This window comes from Saccoglossus kowalevskii, chromosome 20 (genome assembly GCF_978046115.1).
Source record: "Saccoglossus kowalevskii chromosome 20, keSacKowa6.1, whole genome shotgun sequence".
Taxonomy (NCBI): domain Eukaryota; kingdom Metazoa; phylum Hemichordata; class Enteropneusta; family Harrimaniidae; genus Saccoglossus; species Saccoglossus kowalevskii.
Window position 1 is genome coordinate 360,865 of NC_140660.1, and position 20,668 is coordinate 381,532.

General features: G+C 38.5%; 1 protein-coding gene across 1 annotated transcript; it reads right to left on the reverse strand.

Annotated features, from left to right (window-relative positions):
* Nucleotides 1-1,185: 1,185 nt before the first annotated feature.
* Nucleotides 1,186-18,388, reverse strand: LOC146729864 (uncharacterized). The gene is made up of 10 exons (XM_085494693.1): nucleotides 18,106-18,388; nucleotides 10,737-10,838; nucleotides 9,935-10,041; nucleotides 9,590-9,694; nucleotides 8,362-8,967; nucleotides 6,508-7,270; nucleotides 5,900-6,003; nucleotides 3,477-5,391; nucleotides 2,931-3,016; nucleotides 1,186-2,191 (listed from the first exon to the last, which is right to left on the reverse strand). The coding sequence occupies exons 1-10, from the start codon at nucleotides 18,210-18,212 to the stop codon at nucleotides 1,887-1,889; spliced, it is 4,200 nt and encodes a 1,399-aa protein (XP_085350819.1). The 5' UTR covers nucleotides 18,213-18,388; the 3' UTR covers nucleotides 1,186-1,886.
* Between the last annotated feature and the right edge of the window lie 2,280 nt (nucleotides 18,389-20,668).

Here is a 20,668-nt window from a genome sequence, read left to right on the forward strand (position 1 = left end):
TCCCACAAGTTGATACGTCCCACAAGTTAATCCGTCCCAAAGTCGATTCGTCCCACAAGTTAATCCGTCCCAAAGTCGATTCGTCAGATTTAAGGTTAGCCCACTACTAACTCGCCCGGTAAGCACAAAAAGATCGGAACAACCGTGGTTATACTATTCGAGTCATCGATTTTATTACAGAAACGAAGCACCCCGTCGTCTACTCAGCTCTAAAAATAGGAGTCAGACAAAACATAGCGTACACCGCACGTCGATGCCAACCTTGAAATTGATCCTGCTTAAGATCGTTATACGGACCAAAAAATGGAACGAATGTGAAATGAGACGAATTGACTCGTGTGACGTGAATCATTTTACACGCGTTGTGTACGTCGCTATGAGTCACATATCAAACAGAGTGGAGCGCGGCGCGACGACCAACGGAGGTGGCAATCCACACACAGTACTAGTATCCGGAGGGGGTAATCCATTCTATCCAGAGAGGGCAATCCATACTGTCTAGGGGTGGGGTATAATGCTATACGGGGAGGGGGTAATTCATACTATTCGGAGGGGGTAATTTATATTATTCGGAGGGGTAATTCATACTATTCGGAGGGCGTAATTCATACTTTCCAGAGGGAGTAATTCATACTATCTGGGGTGGAGAAAGCCCATGCTATACGGGCAGGAGAGGCATACTGTCCGGAGGGGTAATCCATACTATCCAGAGGGGGGTAATTCATACTACCCAGGGGGCAATCCATACTATCCGGAGGGAGTAATCCATACTATCCAGAGGGGGTAATCCATACTATCCAGAGGGGGCAATCCACACTATCCGGAGGGGGGCAATCCATACTATCCAGAGGGGGCAATCCACACTATGCCGGAGGGGTAACCCATACTATCTGGAGGTGGGGTAAGCCCATGCTATACAGGAAGGGGGGGTACTCCATACTGTCCGGAAGGGTACTCCATACTGTCTCGGAGGGGTCAATAGTGCACCAGGTGATATCCCGGTTGTCAGGTGAAATCAAATAATACTATATAGAATAGACAGTCTATAATTATTTCGTAGAATATTTTCATCACAATTTGAATATGCTAGTAGTATAAGTTCACATCAGCGAGGTATGCCAACAACGAATGTGCTGCAATTATAGTGTGGAATGATTTAACAACAAACAAACACACCCATAAGAATTAGGTTTGATAGACGATATCTAGGTTTATTCACGTGACCGGAACACTCACTCATAAAATTGAAAGAAAATCACATATTCTGTACATTCTTATAATTCTAATTATTTATGTGTTGAAGTATATTTCTCTATTACTCATATTAGCAGAAAACTTGGAGCGCCCTCTTAAGGTAGAATGCTACTCGCGAGTTTTTTTACGTGCGCGCATATTTTAGCGCATATGACAATATCAATATTTTGTGTCTAAATCTGTCTACAATTATTCATTTTTGTATTATATCAAGAGTAAGCGAAGTTTTTTGGTAAAATAATATGATTAAATGCTACTTTAGCAGCGATTTTTATAGACCACAATGAAAACACAATCTCATTGAGACCCCAATAAAATATTGTCAATTGATAATATCTTTTTATGACACTATACACTGTGTTTATTTTCACCATAATAGTATATTGCCGAGAAAAAATAAGATATTACGATAAATTCTAAACAGACAAACATGTTATTTTCAGTACATATTTTTATTTTTATTAATTCTCGTAAGATGATATATTAAATATGTAAAAACAAAAAAAATGATAATATTTTTACTTTTGTGTAGCATTCTACCTTCGATAAAGTGTTGTATTGCCGTTATCTAAAACATAAACAAACAAACAAACAAACAAACAAACAAACATGATTTGAAATTGATTTCTCCATTATAAATCAGACTGCTTGAAAGGTTTTGGAGCTGGAGCATGCGCAGACTCGGCGTTTATGTCTCCCACGAATATTGATGGTGCGTTATTACGTTCCTCGTGACCCACACCAGAATCCACGGATGAGGCAGTCGTAGCATAGTGGGGGTGATTGTAGTTGGTAGCGGATGTCACTCCAATACCCGAGACAGAGTCGTCATCACCGCAACAGATACACATTATATCATCGCCATCTTGGGTACTACACGAATGCTGACCGACTGGTGACAGGAATGTGGAAAATGACGTTTCTACAAAATTTCTGGCTAATGAAAGAAAATATAAAACGAATGCTTCATTATTTGGGTAATTGGAATGTAGTGGATGATATTTCCATGACGACTCCATTAACAAAATTTTGAAAAAAAAAATGTGGAAATAAAATATTCAATTCAAGTTGTTAATGTGAACCAAATCGGACCTTATCATAAACTGAAAATGTGTTGTTTGCGCGAGGCACAACCCTATTCATTAGATGAAAAATCAAAGCCACTACTGTAATACGCATGCGCAGTGACTTGTATACGTACCACACGCACATGCGTATTATTGTTCTATCAACGAATACTCAGGCGTGTGTTACGAGACGTGTGTTACGAGACGTGTGTTACGAGACGTGTGTTTTTAGTTCATAAATAAATAATATATTTATCATGATCAACAAACACTATCTAATCACAGGCTCCCTGTGATATACCGGTAATAGCAATAATAAATGTTGGACGTTTTCCTGCATATTTTTCTTCAAGTGGCGCTGGTCGTCGTGTCACGTCCTGTTCGATATGGGACCCATAGCGACGTATACAACGCGTGTAAAACACATTGTTTATACAAAATAGAACACGCGCTGCACGATGACCACCTTATTCATAAGAAGAACGCTCTTTGTTGTATATCATCTTTACTGCGCATGTAGCGGACGAAACAAAGTGACTTCTCATTTCACATCCAAACACTTTGAGTAAAAGTAATAATATAGGAAATATAGAATACCAGCTTACTTACCCAAGTCTTCCCTGTCATTGTTACCATGGTTACCAGGGGATGTTTCAAGGACCACTGATTTACGGGAACTGCTACACGAACCATTCCTGGCAAAACAAAACAAAATAATAACAAACTCCGTGCATGATGCCAAATTTGTGACTATCAAGTGACCGACACATCTATCAGTGTAATATCCACACGGTTTTTTAGCCAAGTGATTGGATGCCGTATCTTCGACTTCCGAGAAAATGGTCTTAAAGGCCTACCGTATAAACACATCGTTTCCAACCCGCCCAGAATTTGGTACAAGATAATAAATGTTACACGGACTGGAAACACGTGTATGGTATATTAACAAAGGTCAAACGTCAAATATATTATACGTATGTGGCGTACATCATTTGTAATCATAGGGGGGGGGGTGAAAAGAAACATTTGTAAGCTAGACAAAACTATTGGCAGTAATGGTACACCCAGAAATATGTACAAGTGCACAAAAACGAAAATATTTTTTTTTGTCCACTGTTCTCGCCACCCCCGTATTTCAGATAGTTGACTTCTCACCTTTCATGTCGCCATTTTGAAATGATGTCTTTTTGAAACAGAAGATACACAAATACAACGACAACGATGACAAGAAAGACCAGAACGGACACAAGAATCGACAGAATCAGCGCGTCAGACTTATAGGAGTTTGATACTTTATTACTGTCTCTAATTAGTTGTTTGGTATCCATGGTGACAATGGCATTACGAGTAACCAGTGTCGTCTCCACCATACTAACACTGGATGGTCTGTTTTGCGATATCGTTTTTATAAAACTGTCTGAGTCGCCGGAAGTACTGATATCCATGTCGTCAGTTCCTGTTTGCCAGCCAGATGATTCATCGAAACCATCAAAAATTGTCGGCGCGCGACTTGAAACGGACTCTGACACAGATCGTGATTGGTCGACATTTTCATTGTGAAAACCAAGCGTGTGATCGTTTCCAGTTTTATCCAATATATGCGATTCCGTTGACGATATCATCATGGTCATATCTTTACTGTCTAAATCGTCAATATCAGCAATACTGCCCGATTCCGTTGACAATATCTTGGTCGTATCATTACTGTTAAAATCCGCGATATCAGTAATACTGTCCAATTTCGTTGACGATATGTTGGTCATATCGGTACTGTCTAAATCGGCAATATCAGTAATACTGTCCAATTTCGTTGACGATATTTTGGTCGTATCGGTACTGTCTAAATCGGCGATATCAGTAATACTGTCCAATTTCGTTGACGATATTTTAGTCATATCATTACTGTCAAAATCCTCGATATCAGTAATACTGTCCAATTTCGTTGACGATATTTTGGTCGTATCGTTACTGTCTAAATCGGCGATATCAGTAATACTGTCCAATTTCGTTGACGATATTTTGGTCGTATCGGTACTGCCTAAATCGGCGATATCAGTAATACTGTCCAATTTCGTTGACGATATCTTGGTCATATCGGTACTGCCTAAATCGGCGATATCAGTAGTACTGTCCAATTTCGTTGACAATATTTTGATCATATCGGTACTGTCTAAATTTTCATTAGTATCGTCATTCGGGTTATCAGTATGCATTCTGACATTCTTATTTGATTTAGAGGCCAATTGACCAACATCAGTGCCGAAGCCAATAGCAGTGAAGGTTTCCGGTTTAGTTCTCATTTTAAAGTCAAGTTGGGTTGCCGATATGTATTCAATAGTTTGATTGGTAAGTGTATCGGCAGTAATCATTCTTGAATAATGAGGTGGACTGTTTGTCACATAGGCAGACGCTTTGTTATGAATTGGCTGAACTGTGCCACGCGTGTTTCTGGTGTCACTTGTCTCCTCAGCTGATTGGTCAATGTCTACGTCGTCAAAGTTGTTTGTGCTAATTGTTGTTGTAGATACGTCATCATTTCGATGTGATACGCTGTAGGATGGAATCGCTAATTTTGGCGACACCATATTGGAAATTATATTCGATGAACTCCCCGGAAGTGACGTCATGTCAGTTGTAGATATTCCAACATGGGCAGTGGATTGAAGACTTGTTTTGGTGAGTTTTGCGACTGTTGGACTCGTTAAGATGGTTTCACTGTGCATGCGTGTCGTAGACTCTTCTCGTTCAGATTCCTTGATGGTGCTGGACAGAATGACTTGGCTGGGAGTAGTCCTAAACAACGTTTTTCTTTCCGATTGTCTTTCAGTTATTTTATCTGTTTTTTTGGAAAGTTGTGTGATGCCAGAAGACCGAAAAGTTGCAGTCTGGTTTGATTTGCTCTTTTCTACTTGTGTGATCATAGTTGTGCGGTATGACTCACTTCTTGGTCGGACCTCTGAGAACTCACTTCTTGGCCGGACCTCGGTGAACTCATTTTTAGTGCGAACCTCAGAGAGCCCTTCTTCAACAGACTGTGTCACCGATTGGGTCGACAGAGATGTGGAGGACACTACAAAAAGAAATAATTATGTTAATGGTAAAATCTGCTCATTATTGCACAGTAAACACTACCAACCCACTGCCGGCCCTCTGTCAATCCACCCCAGCCCATTGCTACTACAAACCAAATGACGGCCCATTGCCAACCCACTGTCTGCCTACTGACAATTCACTGTTAGTTCACTACTAACTATCGGCTTACTGCCGACTGCCAACCCATTATCTGCCAATTACCAACCAACTGTCATCCCACTGTAAACCCATTTTAGACCCACTGACAGCCAGCCAACTGTCAGTCCAATGCAAAACCACTTTCGACTTACTGCGGTGTCCAACTACAAGCCTACTGTCAGTCCATTATCAACCCATTGACGTCCCACTGCCAATCCACTGAATGCCTTCTGACACTACTGTAAGTCCACTACTAACTATCTGCTCACTGTCAGTTTGCTAGCAACCCATTGTCGGCTTACTGTCAGCTCACTGCCAACTAGACAAACACCCATGTGAAAACATACCGATACAAACTCCTGTGACCGGGTCACAAAGATGGTTGACAACGCAGGAACAAATTTCATTGCACCCAGGCCCATAGAACCCTTCTGGACAGGAACTGTCACACCTACAAAGTAGTAACATGGTAATATTAACAGTCACATGAAATGTGATTGGTATAAATATTCACAAAATAGCTTACAGCGGGAAAACACGTGACAACATACACTTTTGTTTGTCACATACATTTTCCTTTCAATTTACGATTGGGCAAATTAATACTAGTATAACAATACTTAAAGCGCCGTAGTCGTCGCGCTGTGCATGTTCGACATTTGTGTTGATAAACATTGATTTTCCCACAATCCAATGCGCTCTTCAAATGGAAATCGCAAGTATGAGGTTAGACCTGAGTGCGACTTGTACTGATTACCGTCGGTGACTCCTTCGATACCTTCCAATCACATGAAAATTACCTAATTACAGCTTGGAGATGTGTCAGTTCGTACTCGTTGATCTGCGCAACAGTCAAAGTCGCCATCTTTGTTTATATCTCGCACATGCGCAGCGCAACGACTACCACGCTTTAATCAAATTGGATAAAAAGAATGCAGTAACTAGATTTACTCACAACGAGCCTGTCAATCCTGCTGGACATGACAAGCATGTGCCTGTCACGTGGTCACAAGCACCATTTTCTGAACACGTACTCGGACAAATGTGATTGCAGCCCTCGCCATGGTAGCCATGGTTACAAGGATCGCTACAATCAGGACCCTTCCATCCGGGTAAGCACTGACATCCTTCAATATGGTGGCAATGACCGCCGTGTTTACAATCGCAAAGTGTTTGACATTGGTCACCATAGTATCCAGGTGGGCATTTATTGTCACAATTATCGCCGATCCAACCAGGTGCGCAGACGCATCCAGTCACGTGATTGCACGTGCCGTTGTTTTGACAATTGCATCTCTGCCGACAATCTCCATAGTAACCTGTTTTGCAAGGTTTGTTGCAGCGACGCCCACGGTACCCTGGATCACATTTGCATTTGCCGGAGACGGGGTCACACATTGTCAACTTTCGGCACCGACACTTCTTGGAACAGCCGCGCCCGTAGTAGCCAATAGCACATCTGCTAGCGCAGTCCTCACCCTTCCATCCCGGCATACATGTACAGCGTCCATCAACAGCATCGCAAATGCCACCATTTTGACAAATACACGTCGACTCACAATTGGGTCCATAATGCATTTCGTCACATCTCACGTCACATGATCTTCCTGTCCAACCAGCAGGGCAGTCACATGACCCGTCAATTGAATCACACTTGGCGTTGTTTTGACATTCACACACTTGTTTGCATTGGTAACCATAGCTACCATCTGGGCATTCTGTTGGTGCGATTAAACATCATATTAATTATTAGTGATAAAATTACAAAAATAATATGACTGAACTCAACAAATACACGTCTAAGCATAAGCATTTATAAACTCAGCCAATGGTGAACACATTGTCATAGCAACCAATGGTGAACACATTGTCATAGACTGTTTTAATGCGTTCAGGTTCATGCTATGTGAAATAGTGGTGTGGACAGAACGAGATGGACAAATGGTGTGGACAGAATGAAATGGACAAATCGTTTTGTTTAAATGAAAACAGTGGCAAGAGTTCCCTCACCCATAACTATAATTCTAACCCTGCCTCTCCAGTACCCAATTGTATGTACTAGTAACTTATAATTATTTGGAGGGGCATTTTGGGCTTGAGTGTTAGGGTTCATGTCAGGGGTGAGGGAGCCTTGAGAACTCTTTTCAAAACAGTTTGCTGACTGTTAAATATCTTAGGGCTGTTACAGTGAACTGCAGAAACCTGTGGTTATTATAATCATTTTATAACCTATCTTATTAATATTACTTTGAACTACGACGATGTCTAAATACTATTTCTGGGTTGGTCAGTTTGAGTTGTAGAATTCAAATTCACAATACGAAAATAATAGACAATGTTAAAGGATGGTGGTCGTCGCGCAGCGCGTGTTCGAAATTCCTGTAAACAAACAATGTATTTTACGCGATTCCATAACGACCAGGACTGAGGCGGCGCGACGACCACAGCCCTTTGGACGATTTGAGTCAATAACAATTATATTTACATATATTTAAATTGTAAAAAAAAGCCAAGAATCTGTATTTACAAACATGTTTAAATAAGATTAGAAATACGGTACAGTTTTCTGTCATTCACTGTATTTACAAACATGTTTAAATAAGATTAGAAATACGGTACAGTTTTATGTCATTCACTGTATTTACAAACATGTTTAAATAAGATTAGAAATACGGTACAGTTTTCTGTCATTCACTGTATTGCAGAACATTCCGTCACTACTAAGGTATTGACAACACATAAAATCACGTGATGGTTATTACATATTGTATGCTACGACTCATTTAGTCGTCTGAAGCCATATACTCACCAGTACACGCGCCGTTGACAGGGTCACATGGTACTCCATGTGGACAATTGCATTTGTTTACACATCCATCGCCATAGTAACCACGCTGGCACGTTTCATTGCAGTGTGTGCCCATCCACCCTGTATGGCATTGACATCCATCATATCTGTCACACGTTGCGTGCTGTGAGCACTGGCACACGTATTTACAGTCTGCGCCATAACGCCCCTCAGGGCAGGGTGCCGTACAATATGTACCCATCCATCCGGCAGTGCACTGACACGCGCCATCAATCGGGTCACATGGTGCGTTGTTATAGCAACGGCATCTGCTATCACATCGGTCCCCATAAAATCCGCTCTGACAGGGTTGGTCGCATCTCGGTCCGATCCAACCTGGTCCACACACGCAGTTACCATGGAAACGATCACAGGATGCGCCATTCTTACAGTCGCAAGTCTGAGAGCAATTCGGGCCATAGTGAGTGGAATCGCACGGAATGTCACATCCGGTACCAGTCAAGCCGTGTTTACATATACATGAACCGTCAACTCGGTTGCACACAGAATCTACAGGACAGTTACAGACGCCTTGGCAACCAGAACCGAATCGTCCATTCGGGCATTCTGTCAAAACAAAAATATCAAATTAGTATAATCTCTTTGGTTGACTGCTCGTGAGTAAGTTTTGGCTGAGTGCCCGTGAGTGAGACAAGGCACAAAAATGGGAGTGAATCGGCAAAAATTCTGTTTTGAACCACTACGTCAATTGCGGGAAACTCTTAAACAGTGAAAGGCACAAAGCTGGAACTTGACTTATAATCATTTTTATAAAAAAAAAATGTAAATGCAGATCACCAGCTTTCATTCAACTTTAGTTGGTTTAATATGTGGTTGTCATTTTCAATATATTAAAAAGGTGGTGGTCGTCGCGCCGCGTTGTGTTCGATATGGGACTCACAGAAACTTATACAACGCATGTGAAATACATTGTTTGTTTACATATAATTCGAACACGCGCTGCGCGACGACCACCACCCTTTAATAAACCAAATCAAATTCTTGTCACGCTGTGTAACATTAGTCGCTGGAATAATTGACGCTAATACGCGGATTCTGAGATTGGCAAGATTGCGCCACCTAACGTCCACAAATCGCACTGCAATTACATTGCACAGTACATTGCTGTCAACGTTGTTGTATAATGTTCCCATAAAATAGACAGCATCGAATGGTTTTGTTTACTTACCGGCGTGACAGGCGGAACCATAGTAACCAAGATCACAGTCACATGACTTGGCGCCATATTGATCAATCATACAGCGTCCATGAACGCATGTATAACGACAGACAGCTACAAATAATAAAATAACTGTGTCAAATTTGTCAAACTCTACAACGAATTATTCTACAGCGAATATGTGAACAATACTATCAAGTTCTTGTTTATAAACAAAATACCACAACCTAGCTAGCAAAATACCACAACCTAGCTAGCAATATTGTAAGTGCCTGGAATTTATCGCCATTAGGAGAAAACATGCACATGAGAAACCATGCATTTTTGTTATATCACGTGACTACATATACTTACGTTGTGAGCATTGTGTATCATTAGGGTGAGATCGTTGCCAGCCTTCGCAACACTCCGTGTCAGGTTCCATACGGTACGCAAGGCGATACACTATCCCGTAAAGCCGCCTGCAAGACAAACAGTGTTAAAGCGAAAATCTGATGTATATGCAACTTCGAATATTTTTTTTAATGTCGTATTATTTTTTACGCTTACTCTAATTATTCATTACTCGCCGCAATAATCTAATTAATATATTTTCGATAGAAAACTAATAAAATAAAATTAAATCTCACTTAAAATATTTCGATAAATACATTACAACATCTTTAGAAACGATACTGTGATTGGAGGTGTCAAAGCCCAGTTATGACGTCACCAGGACGTAATTGTAGCTGATATGGATGTCCCTTTCTGGTATGCCACGGGCGATGGCACAAGGCCCTAGGGGAGGGTCTCTGAATAAAAGATGGTACGTAAGATGAAGTAAAAAACGCGTAAAAGGGGCGTTATTTGACGCGTATAGGGCAATAAAGTGTAAAAAAAAAGGGAATCTCATGATTTCATGTTACCTCAACTTAGAAGCAGTAGACTTTAGTATGTATATAGGTATCTATTTTAAGTTTCCGCACTTGAAAAGTGTATAATTTTACAAAAATAAACGTGTTTTGAGGCTTTTTTGAAAAACTATACTTCAGTTTGTGTACTAGGTCTGACTTGGAGTACCGCCCCTGGGCGCCGGACGCCCTCATTGTGTGGAGTCATACCTACCTGTAACCCGTGCAATTGTAAGGACGCCCTCATTATGTGGAGTCATACCTACCTGTAACCCGTGCAATTGTAAGGACGTCCATTGTGTTCACATATTTTATCGTACTCTTCAAAGCCAACGTGTCTCTCTGTACTGTAGGTGTATTTCATAGTTCTAAACAAACAAAAGAACAAACAAACAAATGCAATAACATGGTTCTTAAGGTAGCGGGACTATTATTTGCATACTTGTTTTCATCTTCTGATTGTGACTAAATGACTACAAATAGACCCGGAAAAGTATATATTTTTAGAATCGCCAGATTTCAAGCTTTTCACAAGTGTATTTTGCATGCCGGTATCTGCATTCTACGACGCGTTACTCAATCAAAGGTGAAAAAATACTTTTTCTGTAAAAAAAAAAATACGCATTTATGCTGGTGATAAGAAGTATTTTTTTCACTTTTCCTAGTTGTTCAATAGTCTGGTAAATTGAATGTGTCTGGTCAGTTTTATTCAAGCAACGCGTTTTAAAAAATAGTGTGCTGAATTTCAATTACTGTTTTAGTCGCATTGCCCCCAACTCAAACCACAACTCGTTGTTAAATAATCGATGAAATAGTTTGTCTGGACACATTCAAGTTTCTCTCACTGTCACCTTAAAGCTGTGAAAATTTGGTGTTAATCCGACGACAATAAGTATACGTTATTTTTTGTTAAAGACCTTGTATTTTGAAAAACATAAACTCCTAGAAAACGTCCATGAAGTAACAGCAAAGATTTTCAAACTTGTTTATCGGCACAATCAATTTGTTTTCCCATCAAGGTCTGTTTTAACATGTGTAGGGACATCCAAATGTGTAAGGCTATTGGAAACCAAAACAATAAAGGAATGGGATAGCTATAATTGGATAAATTCGTCATATGAAAACACCAAAATCAATGATTTTTTTTCAGTGACTGTATGACCTTGTGTCTGACACATTCATATGCAAATGACTAATCTGTGAAACAAACAGGGGCGGAGACAAACCACTCAAATGTTTGGAAACACTCATTGTGTGTCAGATAGCTACTGATAACACATCCTAATATTGCTTTGTCTTGAGTTTATCTTTGAAACTTATAGGCACACAGATTAAACCTGTGTTGTTGATTTTGGAAAACACTACTGAGGCTGCCTTGCTTCCCTTCAGAAAATCTACATTTTAACCAACTTACATGACATTCTATGTTTCGTTGAGTTTATCACATGAAAGTTTATAGTGCATTTCATCAATTAATAAATAAATGTGAAAATCGTAATTTTCAACACAAATAATAGTCTCGCTACCTTAAAGGGCAGAAGTCGTCGCTCAGCGCCCCTTTAAATTTCATGTAAACAACTTGAATGTTGTATTCGTTCCATATTGCACTGGGCGCGACGTGACGGTCACCGAAAAACGAAAAATGGCGATTTATACTGAGGGTCAGCAAGGGGTATTTTCGTATGCTGTAATCAATTGTTATTATTTTCGTAATAATGTAATTTGAATAAATAAAATACGTAAATTCGAAGACATGGGCAAGGTGTTAATTGTAATCAGCTATTTTATTCGTCCGTAATTTGTACAAAGATCTTATTTTATGTAAGCGTATAACACAGTTTCCACATTAAATGTCGTAATTTTTACGAAATTTCCACTTTCGATTCTGGAACTCAAATTATCAAATATATTCTAAAAATGTAAAATGTAATTATGATTTTGCTTTATTTGTCAAGTGTAAAGACCTAATTTTTACTTTTTAAAAAAAACTTTCATCATTTATGTCCTGTAAAAACGTAAAATGCCGTTTTTATTTCCTGTAATCTGTACCAGCTAATCCCCCCCCCCCCCATATACTGCTAGCACGAATGACCAGCTCAGATATGCGCACATACTCAGTTACAATTTACTTACTCATCGATTTACTTAGGTAAAATAGACGTAATTCTGCATTGAAATGAGGGTAGAATATAAAAATACAATTTCCTTGGAAACGACCAAGATGATTCACTCCAGTTCATTTTCGGTTACGGTTAAAATAATCAAGCAACTATATCATACTAAACCAGTCAATTATCTCGAACTATTATCAAGAAACTTTTTTTAACTTTTATCAAGCAACATCTAATTAAATTAAACAACTGATTTATTTTATTTATCGTATTTAAGGTAGAGATGCACTTTATTTGTGAATTTCAGTCAAAAATAGTTTTTTTCGTTTTTTATATAGATTTTTATCTAAAGAACATTCTGTGAAAATTTGACCAATGAATTCTTATTGGAACACCGTTAAAATTGCTGTTTATTTTCTGGTTAAAAATAAAAAACACTCACACGTGGCAATGTTTATGTCCAATTGCCTAATTTGCACGAGTAACCAAATAACAAGACCTTTGATTGACAATATGCAAACCGAGATTGTACGGGTCATAGTTCATTCAATTCACGCGCATGTGCAATTATTCTCAAATCAGTTCTCGCTCGCTAGCAAACCAAACATTATATTTCCTCAGCGTTTTTTCTTAATTTTTATCATTACATTATGCGTGGTGTGAAAAGAAAGAGAGGTAGAAAGAAGATTCAGATGATTTCTATGTCGGAAGATGCAAAAGCTACACCGAAGGCATCAGCCCACTGAACGAAAAACAAATCGATGTGAGCGTCCAAACATGACTTTCCCTGAATCAGAGTTTCTGATTGACTGAGAGATTTTATTTTTAAATAATTGTTCTCAAAAAATAAACTGAGCATGTGAAGAATAATTTAACATTGTTTACAGTGATAACTGCTCATAGTCGAAACGAAGCTTACCCATTCACGCTAGTCACAATAAACATCATACTCTTGAATAGGCGTCAATGACTACGGTAAAACTTAGACTCTATTTTAGGCATTAGGAATGATTGAAATGACGCCAAAATACACCTTAAAAGTCCCATTTTATTTTTTTTCTAAATCCCATCCCGAATTTACGGCAGAATCTGGTCCCTCAAATAAGGGACACGTGAGCTTTGATTCTAGTAACCGGATATATTGCACTGGGTCGGGGAGATACAAACTTTTGTGTATCTTTTGTCCAATGGGTACCTGTACTTCGATCATTCGCAAGTTGTGCTAGGTGGTGCGAGACAGCTTTGTTTGCAACCGGACGAACTCTGTTTAATTCAATGAAGCAAACAACTGACAATGCTAAAATAAATTGCAGAGGTACGCTAAAATTAATTGAAAACAACCAAATAATTTCAATGAAAAATAAATCACAGGGAGAGGTAACTTGATACAACTCTTTCGACGCGCTGACCGCTTCTCCGCGTCTGATGTTTTGCTTTCCTTGTCATAATACTTACTGATTGATGATTTTGTTTTGATTTTTGAGTTTTTTAGCCTGCAACACGGCCACGACCTTTGCTTTTTCCGTGAAAAATGGGGAAGTTTACGTAAATTTGACGGACATTCCATTTTTTTAAACTACCGAAGCACACTGTTTAGCACTCCTGTTTTTTTCATTTGCCGATTTCTATTCAGAAAAATTCGACCGCTCGAAAATGCACCTTAATTTTGCACTCTTAAAACATGTCAGATTTCCAACACTAATTATTTAAAACCGGTCGAAATTTTAAAACTTTTACGTTAGGAGCTGGAGCTCTCTTCTTGCAGACGACCGTCGCCGGTAGTACAACAGCATGTTTTGTACGTACATCCATGCGCTGATTGTCTGAGACTGTCTTAGAAAATCCCTGAATAAGGCGTTGCCAAAATCGGAAAAATAAAAAAATGCCTCCTTAAAAAACGAACATAATTCAAATATTTCTTTTAACAAATATGTTGCAGTGGGAAAAATGGGATTGGAAACTATGAACAAAACTTCTGTGCCTCGCGTTTCGATTCTAGGATTACGCGATTATTCATTATTGTGCGTTCGCTTCCTGGAGTTGGTTCTCAATACTACATAAAAATCATCAAGGATAAATAATTTAATATCCCACTTTGTACTCTTCACGGTAAACCATAGGCTCTGAAATACTCGTAGATTTTTTATTGAAAATACATCGAAGAGAAGCCATGTTTTGATCGTGATAAAAGGTCACCTTCCTAGGACCGCCCCCTGTTTAATAATTCATGAGATGACGTCATATTTACTGGACATTGCCACGTGTTTTTACCGACCCCATCAAAACACTGGTATGAATGACGTGTTTCTAATTTATATATTCAAGAGCAGTTGTTCTGGTCCAACGATTTTACATAAAATGTCTATGTCTATACATTAACTTTCAATTTCAATAGTCTAGAAAGTATGACAAAGTATGACAAAGCAGTAATTCCCGGTTTAACGCGCAAATATGCAAATTAGCCTTTTTCTCGTCTTCTATTTTTGGTGAATTCTTGGGTTTTAATTTAAAATAGCTGATAGACGCTTTGGCCAATTGCCTCGAAAATTTCACACATTATTGACAAGGTGTTCCCCCTTCAAAATGCGTCCGGACAGTTTATTACGGCGAGTGGAACAAAAATAACAAGTCCGCAATTAACATGGATATATAAATTATGCAAAAATAGAAAAGAGTGAACTTTGAGGTCATGCTGTGCGACTTTGAAAGCCGTTAGAGAGATGAGTGGACGCATTTGAATTAGTAGTATACCAAGGTATCCAGTGATGTAATTTTACCCACAAACGGACTTGAAGTTTTTAAGCTAATTTTTTTTAAACCACTTTTGTCCAAAAAAGCATATTTTTGACCCAAAATCAAAAACGCATTCTGGATATTTAAAATAAAGACAAGTTTTACAAAGTTTGTATAATAAGCTTTCAGAAAATATATAACATGTTGGATATATAATACCATCTTCATTGTCTAATTACTCAATTAAAAAGCAAGCCAAATAAACTGCATCTCTACCTTAAGATATTTATTAAGCACCCATATCGTCATTTCCTATCAACGGGCTTTGATTTTATTTCCGGAAATGAGTGACAACACAACTCAAATATAAACACGTGCACTGAAATGAACACGTTACTGGCGCGCCTTCCCCTAAATCAGCGCGTGCCGACCAACGGGTGACACACCATGTCTTCTCAAGCAAAATCAAGCAATCGTCTCTAAATATTATCGAGCAACTACCACTGAGAATTGTTGCGTCTAACTTCTATGTATCGACAGACAACTTAGTGGCACTAATAAAACATATGGTATCTGTGAAAAAGTCTTCGTGATTGTTTTTCAATAAATGTTGTTATAGCCAAGTCAAAGTGTATATACTAATTGGAGGAGTCAAACTTCAACTTCCAATGACTGATAGAAAAGACTTGGCGACATCGTCGTGAGTTCAATTAATATTAATGAATTAGTTCATAATTATCCAATCAGCAAGCCTTTCATGTCGTATAAGTGTACGTCACAATTGCCATGTCAATGTGGGCGTATACAATGTGAAGCTTCTAGCCAATCAATATTAATCTGTATTTACATATTGTTATAATCATTTTTATTAAATAAGGTACAATTTTCTGTCTATCACTGTACAAGCTTTTAAAAAATAAAATAACAAATAAACAGAACCTCCTTTTCCATATTTGAGCTCACTCATACAAAAAAATATTTTTATCCCAACTTCAAAACGATTTACTCAATCGTCTTTCAAAATGGCTTAAATTATTAATTGAACACGTGACATTGACATACTAGATGGCTCTTATTCTGCAAAGCAAATGTTTATTATTTTCTTGATTTTTTCAAAATCGATAAATTTTTTCTTCAGACCTTGACACATCATCCCAGCTTTTCAAAAGATCGAAATTTCGGTAAGACGCTACTCAAATTAGTGTTTTAATTGCTAACACAAAAAACTACGGCTGCGGTTTCGCGGATATTTGCATAATGTGTATCTTTGGGACGGCTTACACGATAACATCTTATGTGCATACCGGGTGTGCATACTCCAAACAGTATTCGGCTGTCTTGTATAAACATCTAAATACTGGTAGGCGATGTCGGCTACCTTCGGGTGCATTCGTATTAGTATAAACATGGAAGGTACGTAACGTATGTTAGTATTACAGTGGAATGTGGTATAAATGAAATTGAAATAAAATAAACTTGCAGGAACATGCACAGCGCGTGTAAAATACATTGTTTGGTTACATGAAATTCACATGGCACTGTGACAAAAATAATCAATTTGTATCAACATGGCGAGTTTTGAACTCTGTGGTAAAAGTATTCATGATGACCATCGAGATCTCGTTGAGAACGAGACAATCACGTGACTTGTTTTGCACCCCACGTCTACACATTTGTGAATATTCGTTCAATGCACCGGTAACAGTGAAAATCTGTAACACGCATGCGCACTGGTTATATTGGTACGTACAATAACAGTACTGCACATGCGTTTTATATGTATATAGTGTGTACTACATAGCAACATGTTTAGTTCAATATAAATCATAGTCTAATTTTGTTTGCAGTATAAAGTATCGAACAATTATGCTAAACAAATGATGTGAAAAACATATAGGTTGCACTTTAAAGGGCGGCAGTCGTCGCGCTGTGCATGTGCGACATTTATCCCACAATCCAATGCGCTATTCTAATGGAAATCACAAGTATAAAATTTGACGTGGTTTGAATTGCATTAATTACCACCGGCGACTCGATACATTCCAATCCCCTAAAATTATCTAACTAAAGCTTTGCATATTTTCAGTTTGTAATTATTGATCTACACAACAGTAAAAATCGCCATCCTTGTTTATATAAGACCCATATATCTCGCGCATGCGTGGCGCGACAGCTACCACTCTTTAACTTTTTCACCGCCAGTCTTTCTCACCCAAATTGTTCTACACATTTGTTTTCTTATATTCTTAAATATTTCTGGAAATGAACCTTAATTTTGGAGCCAATAGACATAATTTGAGTCAATTTCAAGTTATTTGGCTATTTTAGTCCCATTCTTCTGAGGAAATTGCAGAATATAAACTGAACTATTTTATGAGTTTGTGATGAAAAGAGGGAACTGGTGGTGAAAATGTTAACCGAACGAACAGAATAGCTTGTAAACGTCTCCCGATTCTCGAAGTCACTGATAAATCACATAAATTTAAATACATATATGTACAAATTAAATCGCCAATAACAAATAAACTTTGTCTTCTCCAAATTGTGATTAAAATTACTGATTTGATCCGGCTCTTTTCCGAAAATACGGACAGAGGAGTAATCACTACGCAAACAACTTGTGTACAACTTTCTTATTATTGGTGAAAAGAAGACAAACGGTGTTTTTCGTGATGTGACTCGTATTACCACATCCCAATGAATTCTAAATGCTTGCTTTAGATGCGACTATAAATACTAGTAATATAGTGATTATAACTATCTATCTGCAATGACGTCATAGGGTACATACTTTTGTATCTGGCAAACATTGTCGCCGGTAACATCCAACTTCTGAGCTGAGGAAAGAAACACTGTCATTGCCAGCACAGCACACCCAACGTGAATTAAACAAGACATGCTGATGACTGCGTCAAACACGGACGGCTATTAGCTCCACATTGTAGATGACAACGTATTCTGGAGTAACGATCTCCACCTCTTCCTATTTTGTGTTTTTGTAATCTGTTTTCTTGACTTTCGCATCCGCCGGAAGTCCTGTACTTGATACTGTGTAGGCCAGTTAATATGATGTGCGCATCAAGCTTATACGATGTTAAATATTGAATGTTATTGGTTTACATATTGTCAATATGCTAATGATATGCAAATGATATAATTAGTTATGGGAACATCGATAGGTTTTCATAATCAATAATATATGAAAAAATTCATGTGACTAGCTTGTTTTACTGTTTGTATTGTTTCAACGTTTCGCTCTAAAGTCGGAGCTTCTCCGGTACAAAATGTGGAATTTAACGAAATGTTTAAATAATACGAATCGTTTAATAGCTAGACGTAGTGACGTGTTTTGTTATAACCACCGCACTACAAAACATTAGTGTTGATAAACATTGATTTCCCACAATCCAATGCGCTCTTCTAACTACAAGTATGAGGTTTGATCTGGGCGCCACTTGCATTAATTACCGCCGGTGTTTACTTCTAATGAACTAAAAAAATATCTAATTAAAGTTTGGTAACGTCTCAGTTTGTACTCGTTGATCTGCGCAACAATCATAGTCGCCATCTTTGTTTATATGAGACCCATATATCTCGCGCATACCAGGCGCGACGACTACCGCCCTTTAACACTCTATAGGGGACTGTGCCTTTAAGTTTCACTACAAAAAAATCTGCCACGAATGAAGCTGAGTCTGCTCCCGAGACAACCACGTTTGTAATATTAAACAAAGTCTACCCAGCTGAGTATTCTGTAGTTCGTTGTTTGAAAATGAGTTTGTTTTCCAATGTCATATTTAAAGGGTGGTGGTTCATGTAAATAAACAATGTATTTTACACGCGTTGTGTACGTCACTGTGAGTCCCATATACTGAGTAACTCCCATTCATTATTACAATCAACGTAACACAATTTCAAGTTGGTATGGACACGAATCCTGAAACATTGGAGTTCTCGCGCTCGTGATATAATCTTGGAACTAAGCGTACTCGTAATGAAGGCATATTATTCTAATCACTGATTGAAGGGCATTTTCATGTATTTTAAAATGACTTCTAAATTCAAGATTTTGTTGGATACAATTTCTCATGAACTGTTTAAAATTAAAACCATTATGTTGCCTACAGTGGGGGAGGGGGTCTGCAGATCACACATTTTGGGAATTCAGCTTTGAAGCTCTGGGCCAGTGTGTCGTACACGGGGGGGGGGGGGGTCTGAATAAAATATGGTACGTAAGCTGAAGTAAAAACACGCGTAAAAGGGGTGTTATTTAGTTATTTGACGCGTATAAACGTGTACCTTGCTAGGGTAATAAAGTGGGAAAAAGGGAATCTCATGAATTCATGTTACCTCAACTTTAGAAACAGTATGATTTTAGAATGTATATAGGCACAGTCCCTCAACACTGTTGAGGGACTGTGATATAGGGTATCTATTTTAAGTTTCCGCACTTGAAAGGTGTATAATTTCACAAAGATGTTGTCGGTAGATAAGACTGGCTGTGTTGTTCACCACTTCCGTACTTCGCGGCGTTTGCTGATAACATTGTGAATCAGAGTATCACATAGCTTGGCGTGAGGAAACAATACGTCACTGGTGTCAACAAACACTGGAATTAACCGGATTTCACTTTGCAAGCTAATATTAGAACACAATTCTTACGGATTCTTCAAATGTCTTGAAATTATTTTTATATTTCACCTTTTATGTGTAACGTGTTGTTGTCTTTTTCCCCAGAGATGTTAAAATTGTTTAAAATGCGAGAAATTTCAAAATTGCGTTTCACTGCCACGATATCTGCTGATTTCATTACGGAGGCTTGACTTTCTGAGTATGACGTCTTTTCATATAGGTCTTACATTTTTAAATATTCGTGAAAAGTTTATAATTTCATTTGATGGAACCTGTCAGGATCCTGATGCATGCAATAACCGGAATACACTGAACAAATCTGTGAAGGATATGCAGAGATATAGTATAGTAATGTACCACTGCTGTTTTGAATTGGCCAATGGGCGTTCGAGAATTTACGGGGTTGCATGACGTAACCAATTAGTCACATTCTCGGGCGGAGCTACGTCACTGAAAGTTGTATGATGTATTTCAAGTTCTATGGGCTATGCAAGGTGGCAGGGAACGCGGGTGAAAACAGCACGACCTTCTGAGACAATTCTGAACAGTAATCCTGCACATGTTACTAGACCAAAATGTAGTTTTTTGATAGTTTTCGACCGTTGTTTTCATTGTTCTGGTTGTCAGGCGGTGAAAATGCCCGGATGTTTGCTCCCGAGAATATGAGATTACCGATCCAGACTATGCAACAGATTTATTACAAGTTAATACGCAACAACCAC